General features: G+C 41.2%; 1 protein-coding gene across 1 annotated transcript in view; it reads right to left on the bottom strand.

The window, feature by feature from the left end:
• Window positions 1-1164: 1164 nt before the first annotated feature.
• The window catches only part of si:dkey-49n23.1 (semaphorin-3D), a 138681-nt gene continuing 113172 nt past the window's right edge, over window positions 1165-26673 (bottom strand). Inside the window, exons 10-18 of the mRNA XM_050037669.1 lie at window positions 26578-26647; window positions 24400-24544; window positions 21669-21891; window positions 14728-14816; window positions 10486-10527; window positions 9629-9786; window positions 7308-7372; window positions 4565-4722; window positions 1165-4189 (exon numbers count right to left, since the gene is read on the bottom strand). Coding sequence (XP_049893626.1) covers window positions 3668-4189; window positions 4565-4722; window positions 7308-7372; window positions 9629-9786; window positions 10486-10527; window positions 14728-14816; window positions 21669-21891; window positions 24400-24544; window positions 26578-26647 — 1472 coding nt within the window. The 3' untranslated portion in view covers window positions 1165-3667. The remainder of the gene's footprint in view (window positions 4190-4564; window positions 4723-7307; window positions 7373-9628; window positions 9787-10485; window positions 10528-14727; window positions 14817-21668; window positions 21892-24399; window positions 24545-26577; window positions 26648-26673) is intronic.

Consider the following 26673-nt stretch of genomic DNA (forward strand, 5'->3'; position numbering starts at 1 on the left):
ATTTTTTGAATGCCTTTTAACATGTTACTGTTTCCTGTTAATAAATTTGACAAAATGACTCCCAAACTAAGACTATAAATGTCTTCCGTTTGTTTCTTTGTGCTTTTCACTGTTGATGTATTTTCTTCCAGGTTATGTCATTATTTGTTTTTTGACTCCAGAACAGGATCACCAATCAGGTAAAATGGCAACTTCTCTGCAACATTTTGCAGGTTACCAGGTCCACAGTGTGGCGCTAACTTTTATTTACTGCACATTTATTCAAGAATTTGTCCCATTAAATCATATTGTTGAATGAAATGATGAGATTTGGAGGCACTCACTTCTAGAGGGGCTCTATGTCAAAATGTCGTTTTAATACCTTCATCATTTCAGTTTATATTATGCTTACATGGCATATTGAAATAAATATGTATTTAATGAATGTACAAACAACAAACCTGAGTGAACAATAAACCTGTGTCAGTTCGTCCAGTACAAGAATACTGTTAATGTCTCTGAGCAAAAACAATGAACCCTTAGGGGGTTAATCCAGTCCTGATGTCTACTTTTGTGTTAAATAACCTAGAATAGTTATGTAAACCAGGACCCACATGAATATAACCTCTCTGTTTTACCTGAGGACTGTTTGTGTAGATATGCAGTCTATGGTTTTAGCAAACCCGGTTTAAATCTCTGTAGCATACTAGATATTCATGTAGCCTCTTATATGATATTATATTCATTCACTGCTTATCCTGTTAGGGGTCACGGGGACGCTGGAGGCTGTCTCAGCTGACACTGGGTGAGAGGCAGGGTTCACCCTGGACAGGTCACCAGACTATCACAGGGCTGACACATAGAGACAGACAACCATTCACACTCACATTCACACCTACGGACAATTTAGAGTCACCAATTAACCTGCATGTCTTTGGACTGTGGGAGGAAGCTGGAGCACCTGGAGGAAACCCACGCTGACACAGGGAGAACATACAAACTCCACACAAAAGGGCTCCCTCCTGGGATCGAGCCAGAAGCCCTCTAACTGTGAGACAACAATGCTGACCACTGCACCACCGTGCTGCCCTATTATATTATATATGATGTGTTGATCTACCTTTGAGAAATAAACTTTAGTTTTGTGTGAGTGAGTGTGATGCACAACAAATAAAATTCTTGATTGTTTTAATGTTTTTATTTTACAACACTGTGTGACTTATTCACATACAGCAACATAGCACAATTTCATGTCTTGATCTTAAAGCTTATTAGAGCTGTGAAGTGAAAAAAAAAAAAGTTTTAATTTTGCTTTCAAGAAACACAAAAGTTTATATCAACACCAAGACACTGTTCTAATTCTAGAATACAAAGAAAGAAAACTATCAAAAATAGAGTTCTTTAATATACATTAATGTGAATAATAATTATTAGTTACAAGGCAGAATTAATAAGCTATACATTACGTATTTTCAAGCAAGGTCCATTTCATGTGTGCGTTTTCACCGAGGCCCATATTCAATCCATTAGGTGTGTATGAAGAAGATCAACATTACGTCTCAGAACAAACATAAATACATGTAGAAACATTAAATGTTTAAATACAGTTAAATGTGTAGCAGTAAATCGGGCAAACACTTTTCTTGTTTAGTCTTCTGTCATTCATTTATACGGAATATAAAGTGAACATATTTCTGTCTGCATTGTGTGTGAGATCCTCATACACTTTCACCAGTGTGTCAGTTTGTTATGAAGAATTTGCAGTTTCGCAGTAAATGCCATGTCAGCTGTCAGCGGTGTTATTCTGCAGACGCACTGCAGAGCTGGTTGTACAGGAAGTCTAAATAGATATATTGAACAGAAAACGGGAGATAAAAGAAAAATAATTGTTGAAGTGGAGATATCTGTATGTTTATAGAATTAAAGTAAAAGTAAATAGTCTGATAAGGTTTCCTACATTAGCCCACTAGTCTCACTAACACTAGAAGAAGTAACTTTAAACTCAGATCACTTAGCTCAAACTGTTTTTGGCAATGCTAGGCTAATAGCTACAAAGAGGAGCCATAACAAATGGTAGCTTGTACTTGACAGTTAATAAGCTGACATTATGTAAAGAGAGATATGATCAGATACTTGTTTCTGTTTAGATGGACAGACGATACAGTATTCTGCGTCAAATCAGAGAGGCTGTTGTTCACATTTTAGATTTTGTTCAAACTTTATGTGCGATGTTGTTATTTTCACCCCCCTTTTTAGGGTTCAATATCTCATGACCCAGTTCCCAACCTGGGATCCCACTAGGGCTCGCAAAAGCTTCACAGGGGAGTCTTGATTTTAAGGGGTGTAAGAAAGGTTGTTCAAAAACTATACAGTAAACCTGCGTCGCAGCATTTCATTCATTTCTGTGAGGAAAACTAAATGCTGTTTTTAAAGTTGAGATCATTACTCAAGATATTAACATAAAAAACCTAACTAGATAAGGGCACAGTGAATACAGGAACAAACTTTTTTGAATGGGGCAAGACACTTTGGGGCCAGCTGCTTCTCACACCCCATGGGAGCCATGAAGTTTGGTAGGATATAACAGATATAAATGATTGCAAGGAACTAGCAGGTGTCATATCTTTAGTTTCTGGCCCTTGAAAATGGAAAGAAAAGTGCAAAGTGGATGGTTTGGGCCCCCCCTGCAGTCCCCCAAAGTATACACATGGATGTTTTCTTAACCTGCAGCTAAAATATAATATCTAATTGATGTTATACCAAATTTCAGGGGCTCTAACATAAACAGAATCCGATAACTGGCAAATATGCGAGCAGAGGTTGAAATTAACTGTCTGTTTGAGATACCAAAGTGGCAATGTGGACTTGACTCATGGGGTGGCTGAGGCTCAGGAAGTCGATTGGGTCATTGTTTAATACCTGGCTCCTCCAGTCCACATGTCAAAGTATCCCTGGCCAAGACACTGAACCCCAAAATGTTCCATTTAGCTGTGCCATCAATGTGTGAGTGTGTGTGAATGTTTAACTGAGTAACAGGTGGCACATCGTATGGCAGACCAAAGACTAGAAAGGCGCTATAATGCACATCCATTTACCATTCAATCCTAAGATCATGATCACCTGTGTGAAAAGTTACAAGTTTCTCAAAATTCTGCCAAAATATTTGACAGAAATTGAGCATAGCGCTAGTTCAGCTTTCACTCAATCATTTTTTGGTCTCAAACAGCATATATGGGGTTTGAACAAAATCTAAAATCTAAACAAAAACTCGGATCTGATTTAACAGAGAAACCTGTGTATTGTCTTGTAAAGTGTCAGCATCAAATACGCACGCCTCAGTGTGTTATACACAGATTATACTTGGCACAGCTGTGGCTGTGAGGTGTGTGTCACAAGCTGATTTATCATCCAAACATAATATAATAACATTTCCAATTTTAGCTGAAGCTTGGAGCCAACTGTCCCAAACAATAATGAATAATGCTAATAATATGTATTTTCTTTTTTCCTACACGTCCATTTTTTGTCTAAAGGTCAAAATTACTGTCAGTCTTTAATGGCAGATACAGTTGGTGTCACTTTACCAGCTTATCTGCTTAAAAAGCAAACACTGTTGATGAAACCTCTCCTTGTCCTCTGCGTGTCCAGGATCTGTTGTCCATGAGCAGTCTCTGAGTTCTCCAGGTGACTAGAGGGGAATCTCAGGAGGGTTGTTCCTCCTCACCCGGGCTTTCCTGCTCTCCTGTTTCAGCTTCAGAGCTCGGAGTTTCTGCTGCCGGCGTTTCTCGCGGTACCACAGCTGCTCACAGTACTCGTCCACACTCAGACTGTTGGTCCCCACCATGTGCAGGTCTTTGTAGCTCTTCAGAGGAAGCTGCTGAGGATGCTGGGACAGCCACGAGTTCCTGTGACCAGCAGGCGGAGGTGGTGGGTGAGGGAGCCCCGACTGGCCGAGAAACCCGGCTACCCCGGTGGAGCCGATCCTCCCGAGGACGACCGGGCTCGGGTGGTTCGGGCTGTGGTTGTGCTGGTGACGGGTCGGGTGGAGGCTGTGGTTGGGGATGATGTGAATGCGGTATCGGGTCAGGACCTGGCTGTAGGAGTGCTCGTGGCTGGTGCAGGTGTAGAGGCCTGTGTCAGCCAGCTCCAGGTGCTGAACCAACAACCCTCGCTTCATGTGGAGGTGGCGGTCATCGTCTCCTCGAGGGAGCTGAGGTGACAGACAGACGAGAGGGTGACGACTAAGTGTCAGTTGATGCTCTTATAATTCACATGCACAGTTAGTCTGGAACCTCTCCAAGGGCTGTTATCAACGGCCATTGATCTAAACGTTCATGAGTGATATCTATATTCTTACAGAGGATTTAATTTTGACATAAAGCTAATATCACTGTAAATACTGCAATAAAGCAAGAAGCAAAACTTCATGGTAGAGAAACAGTCACCAGCTGGGGAGAGAGTTTTTCTGCTTTACTCTTACGAGGGAAATCAGAAAATATTTCAATCTCTCTTGTGAGAAAAAGAGACACAAGAAAAGACACATTAGCACCAACCGATGTTTCCTGAGAGAATCGGTGCGACTCACCTCTCTGCTGTCCTGCGTCTGACTGAGAGTCTGCTGCTGGCTCTCTGTGTGCTGCACCGTCCACCTGAGCTCAGCCAGCGGCGACCGAGGAACACACTCCAGGAAGGTTGAGTTTCCTTCCACACCGTACACCAACCTCACCTCCACAGAGTCCGAATCTGATGGAGCAACAAGTAAAAACAGAAAGACATTTAGCATATAGAGTGTTTATGTGCCAGTGCAGTTAAAAAAGAGATTAAAACAAACATGGTAAATCTGCAGCATGTTTGGTATGCTCAGTGTAAACCTGAAAAAGCAGGCAATACGCAGTGTGTCACCTTCTTTTGACACTTAACAGGCAGAGAAACAAAAATGAGCACGGACACAAGCAGGCCAACAACAGGAAAACATGTTAATATTTTACAGAAACATTTAAATGAACATTTACATGACCCTAATAATCACATTGGTGCTGCCACTGCCACATATTTGTCTCATATGCAGAGAGAACTGTAGTTCTGCAGTACGACCCCAAGAGTGCGCCCTACGTCTGCCTGCAGAGCAGAACTGTAATGGAGGTATTTTACTGTATATTATCGGCCAGTACTGTAAATGTTTTTCATTTCAGTTTTGCAAAAGTAAAATATGAACAAAAACTTGTAAATGCTTAATATTAACAAGAAATGATACAATATGTGTCAGATGTCAATCAGATACATCAGGACGTTTTTTTTCAAGTTTAAAAACAGTTTTAATACCACCCGCAATCTGTTTTATAGTTTATTTTTTGATAGCTGAGAAACTAGATAGACTCTGCACACCTGATATTGATGCACTAATGAAGGCTGAGAGGTGCCAGCTTCCAGGAGCAAGTTAAACACGTATCTTACTTCATGTAAAATGCTTCTTCAGAGGCTCTTCTACCCTGACCAGAACAACAAATACTTACTGTGGTCAAATTAAAAATATTGAATAACCTGCAAAATACTGTCAATCAACAGCTTCAGTGCAAATGAATCTGTATCAGACCTCTATTTTAAAATAATTTCGGTGGAGCCCTGTTGCTAAGGTACTGCCAAAACCTTAGATTTATAATGGTTTGTAAGGCAGGAGATAACTTCACTAGCTTCCTCAATAGCTTCCACTTTAGTGTGGCGATGCCTGCTTCTCTACACAGGAGTGCAAATGCATGGAAAAATGCACATGTAATGACAGTGAGTAGCAGACTGAACGAAGAACTGAGATATTTTTCTTGAGACATCCCAGGCTCTTCATCATCTGTTTTGTAAACGTATAAACATTTTCAGAATGCACTTGTACTTCTTTACATTAAAAGAAAATTTTGGAGGTGTTGTTATTTATAGGTCATTATGCAATGGTTTCACTGATCCGCTCCACTTGTGATCAAACTGGGCTCTGAGTTTCAATGTGGAGAGGCGATTGGCAAAATAATGTAGCACTGGAGAGACTAATGTTTGCAGTTTTGCCAGAAGTGTGCTGCTGAGTGTAAAGCAGACAACGTGCATTCAGTTTGTCACACTTGGTAAATGCCTTGGCTACAAGTGTTGATGGTTGCAAACATAGTGCTTCAAGAATCATTCAGAACTAGAGTTACTGCCTCGTGGTTGTATGCCAGTGCAAAACCGTTAAGTTGCAAAAACATGGCTGCTTCACACACATCTTCCCCTCAGCAGCACAGAAGATCTAATCAGGAAGTTTCAAGATGGACACCTGAGATTAGAGTCACCAATTCAGCATCTGACCACATGTCTCCCCTTCTGTTCTTGAGTTATGACGCTGAATAATGGCCAGAAAAGTGTTTTTGCAGAACGTTATGATGTCATAGTACAGCTGACCTTTGACCTTTTGGACAAATGTATTAGACATTTGTGGGAAGTTTTGTCATAATCAGTGCATGATGTCTAGAGTTATGGCCGAAAACATGTTTTGTGAGGTCACAGTGATCTTTGACCATCAAAATCTAATTATTTCACTCTTGATAAGACGTTTGTGCCAAATTTGAAGAAATGCCCTCGAGGCCTTCTTGAGATATCAGGTTCACCAGAATGGGATGGATGGACGACCCAAACACATAATGCCTGCGGCCACAGATGTCGTCTGCACGGAGGCATGAAAACATTTCAGATCCAATTTTTTTGCAGTTGCGAGTAGCATCTCCATTTCCCCTCTGCATTGCATTGTGGGAAAATTAAATCAACTGCAGACTCAAATATCTATACTACAGTCTGCATACTTAAAAATGTTGTAACCTCATCAGTGTCAACACACTACGTACTTAAAACCTGCTGAGATTCAATACGTTCTGGAACTGAGACACAGAGACTGACTGAGAACAGATTCACCCTGAATACTTTTGATAATTAAATGATTAACTAAAACATTTTTCTTTCCAAAGATGATACAACCTCGAGACAGATACACCCTACTGTCATCTCCTCTCTGGGCTTTACGGATGTTTTACATTAAGACTGTTTAATCACAAGAATAAAACCAGGTCGTCAAACACAGTCAGATTTATGCAGATCTCTCTATAGGAACCAAACAGTCGTCCAACTGTGACGTTTTACATTCCACACCCGCGATGGCACTTTAAAATATGTCATCAATCACAGAGTGTGTATGTGAGTGGAAATCCTCTGCCTCTAAGTGCACACTAACCAGGCTGGCTGTTCATGATGTAACTGGTGACAGGAAAATAATTCAAACAGAGACTTTATTTGTATCAGACGGCGGAAATCCTTACCGTCCTCTGTGATCGGGCACTGACTCCAGGGGTCTCCATACTTTACATCCTGTCTCCGCGCCCGCCTGACACACACACACACACACACACACACACACACACACACAGAAGAAAAAAAAGACACAAAGAAACTTTTTAAATAACTTTTGCTTTAATCTTTTTATTATTTGTTGCCTGTGTTGCACTACGATGTACGAACGCATGCTAAAAATGTCATAAATGTAGGTTACCATGACAACAGTCTGTAAAGTAAGCAGCAGACTCAACAGTTAGACACCAGCTGACAGCAGCAGATACTGCAGTTGTCTTTAGATAAAGCCGTATAACAGCATTAAATCCTCCTCCTCACTGTTGTTGCTGGGCTCCTGCCGGCTCCTCAGGGGTGAAAATATGAAGCTACTGCGATTATGAATGAGGAAACACGGAGCAAGAACAGGCTATGAAAATACAGAGTGTTGTTTCAGCCATGGTAAAGAGTGTTGTCATGTCTCCACCTCCTTCGAGGTCGACCTTGTCTCTGTTGTGTTCTGACCTTGCTTCCCGTCCCTGCACACCCTCCTTTCTTTGCTCTACGTTCTTTAGACTCTGACAAATCTCAAGATCTCTCTGCTGCCCATTTATTTGTCATCCTCTCCGTCACTAACGCTCACTCTTTCCCTCATGCACAGCGCTCTCGTTTTCTCTCCATCAGTCTCCACATTTATACTTGACGACAGTTTAACCCCCTCTTCATTCCTCTCTGTCTCTCCTCAGAAGATGTCGAGTTAATTTCAGTCTCTCCTAATTTTTCCATTTGCTACGCTCTCTCTCTCCAAATGTTTGGGGACACATTCAGAGATATCAAATCCAACTTAATTTTGAAAAACAAATTAAAACAACTCTCAGGGGGCATGGACTGATTATGAGACAGTGGGCCCCCATGCACAGAAATGCAAAGGGCCCCACCAGCTCTCCTACACAGGAGCATGCGAGCGTGTTGCATCTATTTATAGCGCTTATTCATCTTTTTGTGATTTTTTTTTTTGCCACTTTGTGCTAATTTTGTGACTTTTTTGTCATTTTGTGTCTCTTTGGAATTATTCTGTGTCGTTTTGTAGTTGTTTGGGTCTCTCTGAGATAATTTTGTGCCTCTTGAGGTAGTTTTGTGTCTTTTTTGGTCGTTTTATGTCTCTTTGTGATTGTTTTTTTGGTCTCTTTAAATTAATTTTGTGTCTTACTGAGGTAACTGGGTGTTTTTGTAGTCATTTGGGTCACTTAAAGGTACGTTTGTGTCTTATTGCAGTGATTTTGTGTCTTTTTTGGGTGTTTTGTGTTTGTTTGTGATTGTTCTTTGTCTTTCTGGAGTCATTTAGGTCTCTGAAGAAGAATTTTTGTCTTATTTAGGTAGTTTAGTATCTATTTGAAGAAAATTTGTGCCTTTTTTCTTTTTGTGTCCCTTTTTGTTTGTTTATTGCATTTGTTTGGGTCTCTCTCAAGTAATTTTGTGTCTCTTTGAGCCTGTTTTTATAACTTTTTTGGTGATTTTGTGTCTTTTTGTCATTGTTTGAGTCTCTCTGAGGAGAAGTTTCTGTCTTACTGAGGTCATTTGTTGTCTCTCTGAGATAATTTTGTACCTTTTTTTCTTTTTGGTTGTTTTGTGTCTCTTTTGAGTCACTTTGTGTCCTCTAATGGTTGTTTTGTGTCTCTTCGTAGTCGTTTGGGTGTCTGTGAGGTAGTTTTGTGTCTTGTTTGCTCTTTGTTTGCTCGAGCAGAGACGAACAATTTAAAAATCTATGACATCATCACAATGTAAAGTCAATGAGCTGAGCAGGAACTCGCAGGCAGGCCCAGCGGGAGAAACACGACTGTGCAGATACAGTGGGCTGCGTACCGCGGAAGAAAACCCGGAGGCTAGAAACTTTTTGTGGTGCATGCGCCAGGCGAGATCTGGTATCTCAGTATTGTTATACTTCGTTAAGCATGTTAGCATGCTAACATTATTATTTATTAGCAGTAAACACAAAGTACAGCTGAGGCAGTTTTAGGGGAACTGAAAGTTTAGCGTGATAATGGTTTAATCCAACAAGTAGATAAAAAGTGTTTTTGGCCCTGAATTTGTAGATTTTTGGGATGGGAGGGAAAATATCAGACACTGGTATCAGCTTCACACTATCTTTCTATAAATTTAACATGACCATGATTTACTGACCACTGCTCATGATGAAGTCTTCAAACAGGACAGTGAGATTAAAGCTATAACTCATCCTGTTACTCCTATCGTGTGTGTGTGTGTGTGTGTGTGTGTGTGTGTGTGTGTGTCTCCCCTCCCTGTGCCTCTCTACCTCTTGCTGGTGGGGAAGTATCTGGAGCAGGTCTGACCGTCCCAGGAGCAGTAAGGGTCTCTGGCCAAGCAGCACTCAGCGCAGTCTGTCCCGTATAACTCACACCTCTGGAGCCCCAGCTGGACCACGCCGAGCTCACTGGACACATACAGCTGTTGCTGCGGAGGAGAGAGGAAAAACAAGGGGAGAGATTCATCACATTTTTCTAGGTTCACCATAACTCCTTCTACTGTTACAAGAGGACAACAGAGAGTCAGTAACTGGAGTTTAGGTCTTTGGCTTCTGAACAATAGACGTCTCTAACAGAAATGTTGAAAACTCCCACCAACATTTTCCTTTTTCAGATGTCAGGGCGAATCTATCTATCAGTATCTCAACAAAAAATGTAGTTTGAACATAATTTATCCCCATTTTTGTTTAGCTTCTTTTTATGCTTTTTATGAATATGAAAAGAAGTTAGCTGAGAAACCACTAAATCAGCCTCAGTGTAAAGTTAGAACTGAAATTCATTTTTAGAGGTGGATTTTATATATTTTTTATTTCTTTCTCTATGTTCATTTTTTTAATTATTTTTTGGAACCACAGTTTACCATTGTGGTCATATTTTTGATTGACAGTCTGTATTTAATCTTAATAAGTCAGAACCACAGTACTTTTCACATTTTTGGGGTAAGTGGACCAGTTTTCCATCAGATCTACTTTATACTGGTTAGTGACTGACAAAGGGCCATAGCCTGTGTTTCTCCTTAAATCTTGATACATTTTGGAAGTACCGACCTGGAATAAATATCAAAAATGCAGACGCACATAAAAGAGTCAGACGACAGACAGAAAAACAGGCAGACAGATAGACCTACTCTCTTGGTTGACAGCTCCATGCTCAGGATGGGAGTGGGACTCTGCAGGACAAAAAGGAAAATAGATTAATGTTGCTGCATGACACAAAAACATACGGCAACATTTAACGCACACCTTCTAATATTCATAGTCTTTCAATAAACAGCAGACACACGTTAATTCAGTTCAAAGTGATTCACAGTTTTCATTTTTCTAAAGTCATGTTACTTAAATTTTACACCAAAAAAAGGAAATGATGGCACATTTTTATGTTTATTACGGAAATGTCCATTAATTTATACATTCCTGTAAAGATTTAGGGTTTATCATAGGACTTGCTGTCCTGATAGAGACTTGGCTCTCTTTGGATGCTTCACAAATTCAAACACATCTGGCACAAAAGCACAAAAGACACGTATCCTTAAAGACATTAAAGACACTGACTAATCGTGATTTAGAAATCTGTTGCATTAACTTGTTTCGATCATTCATATGGATTTACTGCAGTCTAATAATTTAAATGTCAACATAAACTGGGAGATTTTCGGGATCCTTTTTGCAATATATGGACTTAATTTGACTGCATTTGTATCTAAAGCCCTTTTTAAACAGGAATTGTGCAAATTTGCAGGAAAGCCTAATCAGTGTTTTTCAGCATTGGCAGTATAAAAACAAAATCGGGGAGTGCAGCAAAATACCGCCGACCTACTTTTGTTTATACAGAATGCAATGGGGGGCGTGAGCAAGTAACAAAACGTGTAGCTCAGCGTGTGACGTAAATAGTGAGTGAANTTTCAGCATTGGCAGTATAAAAACAAAATCGGGGAGTGCAGCAAAATGCCGCCGACCTACTTTTGTTTATAACGAAATGCAATGGGGGGCGTGAGCAAGTAACAAAACGTGTAGCTCAGCGTGTGACGTAAATAGTGAGTGAAGTTCATCAGTCAGCAAGATTTTATTGGTTGCTTAGTAGCAGAAAAACAAACAAAAGTGAAACTCTATTAGGAGCTGCACCTTGTCAAAATAAATCCAAACCTATATGACTGGAGCATGTGTGACTTTACTTTGAAAGGACAGACACAGGAAGTGTCCACGCTCAGCAGTCAGACAGGAGTCAGGTTAATTTCCAGGGCTGGTACCTGCGGTTATTCCACAGGCTAGTTAATAACATGTTGGGCAGGAAATCCAAAGTGTGGGATCATTTTGAGAAGGTGAAGGACGAACCCAAGGTGATATGTAAACTCATCTTCATTGGTCGACTACAAACATGACGTATCATCTGAAACATGGATACATGCCCATTAGCCCACAGCGTCATTAACAGGCGGCTCGCTCAGTGTGTGACGTGCACTTGTAGATAAAATATAGGCCTATATTAATGAAGGTTCATTAGTACGGTTTGTATTTCTCTGTAATGTAGCACAGTGTTAACAATGTTACTGATACTATTCTTTCTCACACCTTTAATACTTTAATATCGTAAACATGCAGGAGACTAATGGGCTGTGATGATGACGAGGAAAATTGTTAGTCAGGAGCAAAACACCCTGAAACACAAAACTATGCCGACCGTGTGCAGATTCACCTGAGATCATGTGACACAACACAAAAACCATCGGCACTGCTCTTTCACAGACCTGATATTTCAGCCGTGCAGAGGTTGAGGAATGCCTCAGAGCTACGTTAGAGGTCAGAGCAGCTACTGAGATTAGACATCTAATGAGTTCCTTTCTCCTTCAGAGGACTAAATTACCCCACAGCTCCATTTTTCTGGCTCACTGACTTGTTTGAGCGTCTCACAAAGGGAGTAAATGACCCCTGACCACTCTGAGCGGAGGGGTCGACTCCTGGAGGAGGAGACTGAGAATATGACAGAGGCCAGGAGAAAAGGTATCTTTACAGTGATGTGGCTATCCTGTGTCTTGTCACAGCCAACAGACTGTCCAACTATTCAAGTGCCTCCTCTTTGAAACCCAGTCAGGATGCGAGGCAGCCTCCTCTGGCTCGAACCTTTAGCAGACAGAAAACTAAGACACAAACACTGCAGTTTATCATGAGGCTGTACCGTCAGCCAGTCAGCTGCTTTGCCCTGGTCCCTGTTTGTGTGTGAGGCTGGTGGAAATGGGTTAGTTCCTGTTCTAATCTCAATAATAAGTAAACAGACAATGTGCATCTGGTTTCCTGTTTGTTTGTGGCTGTTTTCACATGTTGTGGTTTTGTCTTTCTTCCTTCCCTTCACCTGCGCGCTCTTTTAAAAGCCTTATTTCCTCACGTCTTTTAATCCCTGTCCTCCACATGTCCTCCTCTATTTCTGTCTCTTCTGTTCTTTCCATATTTTGTCCTACAGTATTTCTGTCCTCCTCACTCCTCTTTTCCCGTTAGCTTATTTACACAGAGGACCTTGGGAAATATGTGCCCTGCTATCTGTTTTTCTGTTTAGTGCAGTTATTCCAGACAAATATGTTCCACTGGAAACTACATGTGAGGCCTCACGCAGCACGTCACATGGTGCGTTGCTGGCAGATGGGCACTGGGAGACACCAAAACAAGCTCTGTGGTTTTAGCCATAAAAGTCCTGTGAAGCTACGTGTGTGTGTGTCTGTGCAGTGGGACCTTTAACGGTCAGAGGAAATAAACTACAAGAACCTTTCTGGCTCAAAGTGTTACTAACAAGTACTGATAAGTTACTGACACATTTCTGAGTGCTTTGTCTTAGACCAGGGGTAGGCAACCTGTGGCTCCAGAGCCTCATGCAGCTCTTAAGGTGCGGACACACCAAACCGACATCAAAGAACTAGCGGCGACGAAAGCCAACTGTTGCGTCGTCTACGTCGCCCTGTGTCAGTTGCATTTGAACACACTACATGGACTACATCCGACGGCCAAGTAGCACGTACGTTCTGCGCCTGCGTGAGAGAGAGCGGAGTGAGAGAGTGGTACATCCTGTCAGCCGAGGGGTTTCCTATCTGTGCAGCCGAGCACCGCAGCACCTCCACGGACTATTACATCCAGACGGTCCCGGTGTTTCCTCCGCAGGCTCCACTTCACTCAGCTGCCCGATAAACCCGCTGCTTCTTCCCACTTTAACCTGAATAACAAACCAGGGCTCGGTGCTCCGGTTGGATCCAAACGGAGAGCCGGGGCTAGCTCAGAGACTAGCGGAGGCTAACTGGCTGTGCTTCCCTCCGGTCATGCTGCGGCTAACGCTCCGCTAGCCGCTCCCAGCTAGCTCCGGTTTGTTATTCAGGTTAAAGTGGGAAGAAGCAGCGGGTCTGTGGGGCAGCTGAGTGAAGTGGAGCCTGAGGAGGAAACACCAGTTAGCTCCGGTTTCAATACAGGCAGATTCACTCGCTACAGGAGCGAGGAAATAAAACCTGAACAGCCAATCAGAGTGATCTCTCTCACCGACAAGCTCCACCGCTGATTCAACATGCTCAATCGGCTGAAAAACCGCCGACGCCGAAGTGCCGATGGTGCGGGACACACCGCAAAAACTAGGGCGACAGACGCTCACTGATGGCCCGACTTTGGTCGACGGCCGACTGTCAGCTTGGTGTGTCAGGGCCTTTAAGCCACTCTCCTGCGGCCCTGACTAAAAAAAATAAATAAAAATAAAATAAATACTAAGGACATGGTTATTTTTTTAAACATTTTAATTTTCTGTGTAAGTGTTGTAGGCCTTATGTGATCCTTACATTCTCCAGCTGTAATAATGTGTTGCCTATACACAGAATAAAAAAAATATTTTAACATTTCATCGACTAAAATGTGCGTGACATTGGACTACAGTCTGGTGCCTTTTCCTTTAAATTTTGCAGAACCTCAAAGGTGGAGTCTAGTCGTGAGTCTCCCTCTCTAGCTTTGCTGTGGATTCCAATTTCAAAACAGGAAACGTCTTGGGGGAAAATAAGTAATTAAATGGTGCATGGACATGTGTTTTTGCTTTTGCTGCCAATGCTGCAAAGCTAAAATACCAAAAAATCATAAACAGCCCGCTGCAGAGTGGCCACCTTGTGGTAAAACATATAGATGACGGCTAATTTAGACATATCAATAGGTTAATTTAGATTTAAAAGGCTGTGTTATCATCAGTATTAGGCTCAAATATATTTTGCAGCCCCAAAATTATTATTTTTTTGTTGTTGTTTTTTATCCAAAAATGGCTCTTTTGATAGTTAAGGTTGACGACCCCGTTCTTAGACTAATGTGGGTTTGCTGCATGATGAACATTGTAAAGAACTTTATTGGCAGTCGTCTCTCACCTGGAACACCGTCAGCTCCTCCAGAATGATCTCCTCTGTGTCCCAGTTGTCTTTGATGACTGACACTGCCTTCACCACCTTCCCATCATCTGGGAATGAAACAGAAAAGATCATTTATTTATATGTCAACACAGGCACAATGTACGTACACTGGTCCACACACAGTTATTACAAAAACTGCACATTTGTTCATTTCAACAGCAGAACATAGTAAAAGTTTGGCCTCATCGCGCCCCACAGATACATTTACATGAGATACTGGGATGTGATTATTAAATATCTTCCTTCCATTGCTGGAGCCTGCAGGTGGATGCTGAGGTGGGTGTGGAGCTAAAGAGCAGGCAGCAGTACTGATGCAGGGCAGCAGCAGCAGTGACGAGGCAGAGGGAGAGCTGGGAATTTTCTGCAGCTTAAACAGACCACCAAATATGGAGGGTGTGTTTTGTAAATGACATATGGAAAGTGAGGTATGACGCGTGTGTATGAATCAGTGCAGCTCGAGCTGACTGCCTCAACTAGCTCGCAGGCGTCGCTCCATTTCATGAGAGCCTTTGAATTTGCTGTACACACAGACACACTGGGACATTTCATGAACCACGTTGACCTTTGCCTCAAAAAATCCTTAATAGGAAGTGATATCTTTGACTTTGTTGCCTTTGCCTGATATCAGACAGAACTGTGAACTCATTACAAAGTGTTTTCCATCTTCAGTGGAGAGAGCAGATTCAAAGGTCTGGACTCAGGCAATTGTTGCCTAGCATCTGAATAACAAGTAACGTGGTGGAAAACAACAACGCCAACTAACGTCACATACAGTGTGTGAAGGGAGTGAAGCTGACGAGATTATATATTTTATGAAGAAAGTGAAATGGGGGAGATTTTAATGATTTAATGGTTGAGTTTATGTTCACTGGTTTCCATTCCTGCTGACGCACAGACTCCTGCTGTGAGACAGCTTCAGTAATTGCGGGTATATATATTGTTTTAATATAATTTTTACCAGCTTTACACCACTTTCTATTTGCAGCTTTTTGCTGGTTGCAAGCACAACTTTTGTCAGACATTAGTCTATTACTTGTAGGGCCTCCTCAACGCTCCTTACAGTGGGGGAAGTTATAGGAACAGAATATAAGTCTTTTCTGTTTATTGTATTTCAACGATATGTTTCTGAATTAAAGAAGTGTAGACTGTTTAAGAAACTGTGAATATCACATCAGCAAGTCATTTATTAGAGTCTGTAAACATGCCTTCAATTGGTTCAAAGCATAGACTGTAAAAATAAAGGTGAGTGATTTTCAAAGTTTTCCCTGAAAAGTCATGAAAGGGTCTGTAATTGTTGTCATGGTAACACAGGACACATTCTATAATGGTAATCTTAGTAGCAGAGTGATCCTGGGACCAGTTACACAAAACACCTTAAGCTTTCTCCATAAGAATGACCCTTAAGGCTTAATTTCTCCTAACACAGTTGCACAGAATCCCTTCAGTTATTAATGCTGAAAATCATTTTTTATTTTATTTTAGGCAAAATCTTCAATTTTTTACTGACTTCAGAGGCCCATTACTCTGTCTCTGTATCACTGAGAGTGTTTCTGACACTTTCAGAGGAAACTTCAGGGAGTTTTCTTTCTGGCAAGACCTCATGCATGCATGTAGTCAGTGCAGTTCAGAGGCTACAGTCATTTTAATTTGGGTATGTCATTTTAGGCGTTTTCGCTACAAAATGGGGGCGGAGTGCAAGAGGTTAAGATAGAGTCAGAGATACTTTAACTTTTAAGTTGTTGTTGTTTTTTTTTACCTTGCTTTGGTTGTTAAGGTCTTTTGTGCAACAGTCTAGGGATTCCTTAAGTATGCAACCAAGACGAGGAGAAAACCGTAAATACTTGAGTGAGCATTTAAGAAAACCTTAAGGAGAAGACTTAAAGGTGTTTTGTGCAACCGATTTTTTTTTAGGAAACTTAAACAAGGACTGTAAAGAAATTCTTAACGTAAGGGGTTTGTGCAACTGGCCCCTGAAACTCAACACACACAATATACGAAACCTCAGGGAGGATTTATGGGCTTTTGTCTACTGCCACAACTACGACTGCACACACCAGCTGTTACAGTGGAGGTACACACTGCATGTGAGCACTGTACTGTTACCGCACACAGCAACAAAAACACACACATATCAGCTCATGGAGACACATATTTGTACATAAACATACAGAAATGCAGACATTCTCTCTCACACACACACACACACACACACACAGGAGATTTCCCACGGTGAGATCTGTGATGTTTATGAGGTTCCCTGGGAGCATCCTGACATTATATGTGTGTGTGTGTGTGTGTGTGTGTGTCCACAGATGAGCTTGTCAAACAAGCCTACCCTACATGGACTCATGATGTATGCAGATGTCTGTGGCCATCGGAGACCTTTGTAACATTTCATTTCAGAGACGAGATAAAATCTGGTAACGTTGTGTTTGTGCTCCGACATTTCTTCTTCTCTCAGTCTCGACCCAATAAGGCAAAAATAAATGTGAACAGACCACACATAAAGACTCAGCTCAAGACTGAAAAGTTTGAAAATGAGCTGCTACTAATGTTTACTATACGAGTTCATCATTAAATAGTCTGTAAAACATTTCTCCTTTTACTCGTGTGGACTCAGTGTGTGTGAATTACTGTGTTGTTTTTCCTGTGGGGACTTACAGTTGGTCTTTCACTGCTAATACTTTGTTTTTTCCAGTGTGACGGTTATTCTGTAGTGAATCCAGTTTCCTTGTTGCTGTAATAATTCATTGTTTAAATACCTGATGGCGCAGACAGACCAAATTCACCTCCCTTTAATTCCCACTGAGGATTCCTCTGGAGTCACATGGGATTAAAGTTTCTTTCTCAAGAGCACAGTGATGTTAATGGAGGGGTGAGACCTGTCTGCTTTCTGTGAAGCTCCAGGCTACAGCTGCACCAGCGTGAAGGTCAACTGTTTTTCTACATGTGAATTACAATGAGCAGGTTGGTTTTGACCCAGTGGTAAATATTTAGGACCTCCAGTTAGTGGAGGTCAGAGTTCATCTCTCTGGAAGCCTCAGTATTTACTGATGTGTTTTATGTTGTAGAACAAAACATGAACGTATTCTTCAGCTCGTTTTTACCACAAACCTTATTTCAGGCATCCAACCAAAAACCCACTGACATTAAGACAAAGAACTGGTAGTGCTAACATGCTAACTCATTACTGGATTTTAGGACTCGTTCCCAGGGCACTCTATTTGACATAGTGGAAAAAATATGTAACTACAGCTCCCAGGTACGTCACATGATGCCCTGTGGCCAATGAGGACTTTCCTGTACACTTACATTGGGAAAGAGACGAGACTTGCACTCATTAATCAGCAGTGCTCGGAATTGGGCCGGTTTTCACGTGATCAGCCTTGACCTGCAACCGGCTGGTCAGTAATGCCGATTTTAAAACGCCGGTCAAATTCCCGGTATGCCGCATGATTGACATTGTGTAACATCAGCAGCGCACACACACACGTGCAACTCACGGCTTGGGAGATGTGAGGAAGGGGACCTCAGGGACACACTGGTTTGGGTAGGACAACTATGGACTAAATGATTCCGGCCAGAGAATCAGGTTCGAGAGGATACTTTAATTAAGAAATAATTAAAGAAATATTATTTCATTTATCCATGTTTTTATTTATGTATGCCTTTTTTACTTATTTATTTTAATACTGTACCTGAAGTTATATCTGAGCAAAAAGGAAAATGTTTCTGAACCTGTGTCACTGTTTTTGTTTGTTTGTTTGTTTGATTATTGAAAAGTTGGTTGTATCTTGGTTAAAATGTTCTAATAAAGCAAAGATAGAAAATATTGCAATATCTTGTGTGCTGTAAAGTGGTTTGAAAAATATGAAATCAGCCGTCCAAACACTTTGCAAATCAGAAATCGCAATCGGCCCAAAAAATTGTAAATGGTGCAAGTCTAAAAGAAACATCTGTAAATCAGTGGATAAATTTAAGTGTCACAAAGGAAGGAAGGAAGGAAAGACCTTCCATTATCTTTGGGACAAGACTGGGTGGAGCAGAAATAAGAACTTCTCAGCATTGACCTGTAGCAAATTATCAGCCATCCATTTTTCATTAGAGTTTAGACAGATATTTAAAAGGACATATCATCTGCGTAAGCTTTTAAACACGGTGTTTAAAGACTACATGTAACTCCTCTGAGATGACAGAATGTGGAGTTAAACAGTGACATTACAGGGGGTGAACATGTGCCTCAAACTGAATTAGAGCGCCACTAGTCAACTTGATGCATGACCTCAGAATAACCTCTCGACGTTTTAAAAGTCTATTTTATTTTTAGGGTAAACCACCTTGACGTAGGCGTGTGGCTCAGCAGTGTGATATATAAAAAAGGGACATGATCTCCTCTAACAAACAGCAACAAAAAGAATTATCAACCAGACAGGAAGACGAGTCAAAAGATTCATCGTGGCCGTTCAACGTTAAAATCAGAGCGCTTGAAAGAGCAGAAGGAGCATTTATCAGGCAGGTAAATGTGCAGCTGATGGGGAGATGAGAGATGCTGGAGAGGAATCCACTTAGAGGAGATGTATGGAGCCGTCGGAGCACCTCTGGCCCCCTGACCTGTCACCAGCCGTTAAATAACCTCCACCATTTATCACACACACAGAACCATTCACTGTCAAACACACACACACAGGATCACAATTACCTACATGCAGCTTAAGAAGTTTCATGAACACACACACTAACAGAGACCAGACACACTCAGGAACCCATTCACCCTGCTGAAGTGTTGCTTTGGGATAAAACCTTCATTTCCCACCTTCAGAGGTCTTTAAAGAGATAATGAATGAATGCAGCATGTTTACACACAACAGATGAACACATTAACCGCACTCAGTCATCCTAAACGGCACTTTAATGATGTGGTTTGGTTAAAATGTGAAGTTGTGGAAAGATGCTTCAAGTCATCTTTCCTGTCTGTTTCGACTCTGTGCTCCGTCGCTCCAGTTTGTGCCTGTCACGTATTACCATCACCCTCAAGTCTCAGAGCTCAGAACAAAATAATTATGGTGTTTAAAGAAAAAAAAACCCTGAGGGTTTAAGAAAACATACCCCTGTTATTAAGCTATTTCCTGAATCCTTAAAGACTCTTTTAACCACCTGGATTAAAAATATTCTGTTGTTTTGAGTTTAAAGAAGATTTTTAAACCGTTTCTCATGTTGTAAATGTTTTTTTTTTTATATCCAGGAATCCAGAAATGAGACTGAGAATTTTTGTTTGAAGATAGAAAACAATAGAAAGTAAAACATAGACAAATATTAGTGATCTTAAAATTCACTATGTTTGATTCATGTCATAGACTGTATGTAAAGGCTGAATCCAAACGTCGAACTTAACCGCACTGCGCAGACTCGTGGTTCGGATCCACAATTCAATCAGTCCTCAAGCAGACTTTCTGCAGACTTCCAGAGAGTCTGCTTGGGGTGCAGACCTCAATAAAATAAACAATAAACAATAAAAGGCTATACATGGCATTTATATTTTGTTATCTGCAGGAACATATGAGTAGGCACTGTTCATCAACTTATAAGACAGTAACAATAGTTACAATAGTTACAATAGTCCACGGCAACAAGTAAAACAGTCTTGAGGGCTGTCTATCAGTCGCTTGCAGTCTCTGTCCTCGCAGACTTTACGTGATGACAGTAAACACATCACACTACGCACAACCAAAGTCCACAAGAGCTCAGTCTAGGGATGCACCGAAATGAAAATTTGTGGCCGAAGCCGAAGCCGAATAATATTAAACGCTAAATTTGTGGCCGAAGCCGAAGCCGAATAATATTAAACGCTTGGCCGAATACCGAATACCGAATACTGAATGCCGTTTTTTAGTTTTTCATTAGTTTTTGCAGATGAACCCCCTCCAGATTAGTGTTGTCACCGTACCAAAATTGGGACCCACTGTACGATACCAGTGAAAGTATCACGGTTGTCTGTCTAATTTCTTTTAAATCCCTTTTAGTTTTCATAAACAAAGCCTGTGTGAGTTAGCGTCAGTGTCATCTCATACGTCTTTCCCGTTTTCTTTTTTATTCCTTTCAGACACTTTCGTTTGTTTTTCTTTCCTTTGCAGCGACGTTGTTGAGAACACTGTCACACATATGACGCTTAACATTATTTCACACTTTGTTTATGTGACAGTTTCATTCACGTGTTTGAGTAAGTGAACACTTAAACTGTCTCCACAGCTTCAGCTTCAGCTGAAATCTCTCACTCTTCAGAATAACAGTTTAACTACTTCCCTCGCTGACGTGCAAACTCATTATGTCACTGCCTGAAGGGTTTAAACTGGAACTGAAACTTCAAAGTGATTTCAGCTGACACCTCAACTTCTCTCAGTGACTGACACTTTGTCTTAACTTAAACTGCAAATCAGTGTTTTACACTCAACAGTCACATCATAACCTTCTTTGATCTTTCATTCTTTAAATGAGTTTAACTGTTGCTTATTTGACAGCTAGCACTAGCAGCTGCTGTCGTTGTTTACATGCTAACTGACACTTCTGCTATTTACAGAGCATAAACTATTTCTATTTCCATAACTCACTATTTCTGACACTTAAATTTCAACTGAAAATGTCTTCACTTCAAGGACAGTTGATCTCTTTTAGCGCTTAATCAATGACTGATATTTCCGCTGCTCCCTACAATTAATATTTTAAGACATTTGACTTTGTTTTTCTTTCTGTCACAGTGTGTACATCAGCAGCTTTTCCCGTCAGCAAGCACACTTTATTTTCTCCAGAAAAGTTTGTCTTTTCTAGTTTTTCTTCTCCTTTAACATCTCCATCTCCTCTTTCTGTCTCAGCCCCAGATCCCTCCCTGTCCTCCTCCCCCTCACCTGTGCCCAGGTGTAAGACATCGTAAGGTCCGTCCTCGGCGTCCACCCTGTCCACTACGACCCTCTTTAACATGTAGGGCCTGTTGACCTGGGTCAAGATGGGTCTGCCGCCCAGAGGCAGGACAGGCTCCCACATCAGCTGGTGCTGCCGCATGAAGCTCACCACCTCGTCTGGGAAGTCTTTGGTGGACTTGTGGAGAGCGTCGTACGTCTCGCTGGGACACTGGAGGACAAGTCAGAGAGGTGAAAAGGTCAGTGAGTGTGTTGGGAGTCTGCATAAATCTGTTATAGAGGTTAAAATTTGACCTTACAGAAAAGGATTTGTGAGTTTGCAGAGATAAAGTAGATACCAAATTCATTCATGTGGAAATAACAGATGATTTTCTCTGTTCCACACTGACACCTGCGCATACACTGTTCAGTGGTTCCCAACATGGGGACGATAAATCTGAAGGGTCACAAGTTCATCAAAGGGAGTAAGAAACAAAATGAAACACATACATGTTACACTAAATTATATTTTTTGTGACCTTTCTCAAATTTAACTTTAACCTATTCAGGTCTTTGAAAATCGGATATATCAACACAGTGTAAAAAATATTATTACATCTTAATCGTATTTCCACTCTCACATTTAAAACAGACACCAACAACACGTTTTTCAGCGACACATTGTAGGATTTCCACTGACGATGTTAGCACCAGAAACTGGTTGTTTTTAGCAACGCACTGCAGCATACCCAGTGGTGACTGTGGCACCACAGCTGAGTGTTTTTAAATGACATCTTGTGGCATTTCTGGCAGCATTAGTGCCACCAAAACTGGGTATTTTTTGGGAGACATCTCAGCATTACCAGCAGTGATCATGGCACCAAAACAAGGTGTTTTTAGTGATATATTGTGGCATTTCTGGCAGCATTAGTGCCACCAAAACTGGGTATTTTTTTGCGAGACATGTCCACATTTTCAGCAGTGTTTGTACCACCAAAATAAGGTGTTTATTAGTGACACACTGCAGCACTTCCAGCAGCAACTGTGGCACCAAAACAAAGTATTTTTGTAGGACTTGTCAGCATTTTTAGCGACGACTGCGCCACCAAAACTAGGTGTTGTTTAGCGTCACATTGCGGCATATCCAGCGGCCACTGTGCCACCAAAACTAGGTATTTTTTGCAAGACACCACAGCATCTTTAGCAATGACTATGCCAACAAAACTAGTGTTTTTAGCGAGATATTACAGCATTTCAAGCAGCGGATGTGCTACCAAAACTGTGTGTTTTTTGGTGAGATATTGTGGCATTTTCAGCAACAAATGTGCCACCAAAACTGTTTTTTATAGCAAGATATTGCAGCATTTCCAGTGGCGACTGTGCCACCAAAACTGGGCATTATTTGGCAAAACACTGTGGCATTTTCTGCTATGATTGTGCCACCAAAACTGGGATTATTTTAGTGTGGCACCAAAGTGGATGTTTGTAAGTGACACAGCGTGGCATTTCCAGCTGTGATTGTGGCACCAAAACTGAGTGCTTAAGACCAAAACATGATTTTCATAGGTAGAGTAGTTTTTTGCCTAAACATAACCACAATATTGCTGAAATGTAAAGCTTCAACATATCGGCTACAAAGTGATGTACAGATGTTACATATCTGTGGTTTGCAGAAACGCACAGTGCCAGCATTTATTCTAGGCACTGGGTTCGGCACACAGAGGAGGAAAGGAAGATAATGTGAGGGAGGATAGGAAAATATAATTTTCCGCCTGTGTCAAAACGTACTTTATGCTGATTTGCAGAGTAGGTCATAATTTTCCCCTGTGGAGAAGATAAGATGGAAAAAGGAAAAATGCAGAGCAGGAGAGACGAGTATGCCGAGGAGATGATATGAAGATTGATGAACTGGGTGAGCACTGAAAGAAGAAGTGTGCAGCAAAGACGATTTAGTTGGATTAGTTAATATTGTGGACAGGTGGAAGCCATTACTCTCTGTGCACTGTGGACGTGTGTGAGTCAGTGATCAGAGGTTGTGACCACAGCATCTCTGTGACTGTTGCAATTTGCTTTTAATCATCCTGCCTGACCCAAACACACACACACATGCACAAACACTGACGTGGCCGACCTCCTCTGCAATCAACCCCACCGCTCCACAGAGAGCTGTATTCCCCAGCAGGGAGGATGAAATAACACCTGACACACTCAAACTCTAAAACCTCGGCCGTCCTGACAGGTTGAAGCTTCCCAGAGGAGTTCACCGCTGAGGTGTTAAATCACCAGAGGGTCACCCTCTCACAGCTCCATCAGCTTGTTTTTATTACCCGTCTTCTGTGTGTTTGGAGTCCCATCTCACAGGAAATACTAAGGTCCTCACACACACACAAATACCATCCTGTCATCAATAGATTTACTAAGAATTATGGACCGTGAACTTTAATAAGCAACTGACCTACAGCTTTCACTGTCCCCAAAGGCTCAGCTCATCACAAATACAAAAACAGATTTAGTTACAACGTGCAGAGTTTAATCTGCAGGATTTTGTCACAATCTCAATGCAGTGGATGTGAATATAGTTTCATTAATGATTATGAAGAGGAATTTTAAAACCAAAATAATCAACCTTAAACTCAACACCACCAACTATCTCACACAGGAGTGCTGGAAAATAAGTCTGTTAATTTTTGCAGGACATATTAAGCTGTGTTTTTTGTAGGTTATCGCTGAGAGTACTTACAGTGCCAGGTCTCGGGTAGGGGATGCGGCCCTTGTACTCCACCCAGCGATAGTCAGGACCTTCTTTATGGGCAAACGGCCCGTTGAAAGCAGCTCGGATAGACGCCATGGAGAACACACACACTGCTGAACCACGGAATATAGAGCTGGGAGAGAAAGAGAAAGAAAGATAAAAGTTAGAGGAGGAAATGTAGAGAGTTTGAGGGAGCGATTAAAAGCAAAGGAATGAGAGTGAAGAAGAAGAAGAAGAGAGAAGAAAGGAGTGATAAAGAATAAAGGGAGGGTGGATAAAGAGAAGAGAAGAAACAATAATTATTCACATTATTAAAGAAAGACAGAAAGTGATGAAAGAATGAGATGATGTAAAGATGACGTAAAGGAAGAGGGAAAGACAGAGAGAATAGAAGGAGAGGACAAGACTACAGCAAGGACGGATAAAATACTAGGAAAGGAAGCAAGAAAGGAAAGAAGAATGGGAGGAGATGAAGGAATGAACAAGGGAGGAGAGGAGAGTAAAAAGAGGTGGGAGAGCTTTATTGCATCAGGGTTACAATAACACAAGCAGCTGGGCCTCTTCACCTTTGACCCCGACACCCACCCACAGCTGACCTCTGATCCTCCACACCGCTGGGCGTGCACGTGGCAGCAAGGAGTGTGCATGTAAAGGAGGAGGAGGAGGAGGAGATCCTCCCAGTGTTCTGTTGTTCTGACTAACGACTAAGGTCTAAGATGCTTCCCTCCGTTGTGAAAGCAAACTTTATACAAACATTTTAATAAAGTCACAAAGAGTTTTTTTTACTCATGTTTCTCAGTTTAGGCAAAAACAACCCAACAAAATGGATAAATAAAAATGAAAAGAAAGGAAGTAAGTATTCTTCATCAGAATCACAAGCCTTGCACCAGACTGTAATGCAACACAATTTACAGAAAACATGTAAAATAAAAAGGATGTCACCATGTCGTGGTCGTAATAACACAAATCCAACCAATCCCCGAGAACTTTGCACGACCTTGCATTTTTTCCATTCATCATAACTTTTCCACAAATTTGACCAATCATCATATTTTGCAGTGAGTTTAACCACTCAGCAGTCCCCCCACACAACATTACCAAACATACTTCCTTGTTTCCAGCTGTGAAGAAGCAGGAACGTCTCAGCCTGACCAATAAAAGTTACTGCTGAAGACAATGCAAAGAAACTCCCTGATGTTCTGCGTGACAGTGGTTAACTTGTCTTGCACCGTGTGCGCCATTTTTTTGAAACACCAAACAACATAAATATGACATTACTGCAAAATGCACCCAGAGAATGTCTGAAATGTGCTGACATCAAACAAGACAAATCACCATGACAGAGGCTGTTGCATCCACATCTACTGTGAGTGCTCAAGAATCAAGGTGAGTTACATTAAATATGCAGGTTAGGGTAACCTCAGTGTACTATGAGTCACAAATGCAGATCAGTGCAGTTATATTCTCACTGAAACAAACTGCCTTTAGCCTGTGGCCTTAAACATTGCAACAGAGTCCTGGAGGGGCTGATAAATGATAAAAGAATAAATAAATAAACTTTGGGTGCTTTTACAGCCAACTTCTTTGGTTTGATTAAGAGATGAGACTGATGATAATTTACTGTTATTTTCTCTATCAATTGTTGTTAAGGGGGACTTCTTATGCTTTCCCATATTTTATGTCACTCTTACACAGCAGCATAACAGTAAAATTAATGACTAAAACACTGAATATTCAGATTTATCTTTAAGATTTTTATTTCATTTATATATTTATTAATTTTTTACAGATTTAGGGTGGTGGCTTGTTCTTGAAGTCAGTTCTCTCTTGGTTTTGAAGACACAAAGTCAAGCCATGTTTAAATAAAACAACTGCACTTGGTAATATTGAAATACATTCACTAAACACCATAATACCAGGGCGTCACTGGGGGAAACAGCAGATCTGGAACTCACAATGGAACTTTAATCTACATGGAAAACAAACTGCTTTTGACCCGTTTATACCAAAATGATCCTTCAGGGTTTAATCCCTGGTTGTCAGCCTGCGTTTGGAACCACTAAACTACAGAGCTATAGTCCACTTTGCATTGATTTATTTTTCATTAACAGTGCTCTCTGTAAAGTATATTTCCTGGTATGACTGTGTGGTTGAATGTATTCTCACCTGGACGTACTGAAGACACCGTAGATGGTCGGGTTCTGAGGGTCTTTGGTCTCCAGAACAAAGACGTCCTCTGGAAAAACAAAGTGACAGTTAAAA

Source organism: Epinephelus moara, chromosome 24 (assembly GCF_006386435.1).
Source record: "Epinephelus moara isolate mb chromosome 24, YSFRI_EMoa_1.0, whole genome shotgun sequence".
NCBI classification, from domain to species: domain Eukaryota; kingdom Metazoa; phylum Chordata; class Actinopteri; order Perciformes; family Serranidae; genus Epinephelus; species Epinephelus moara.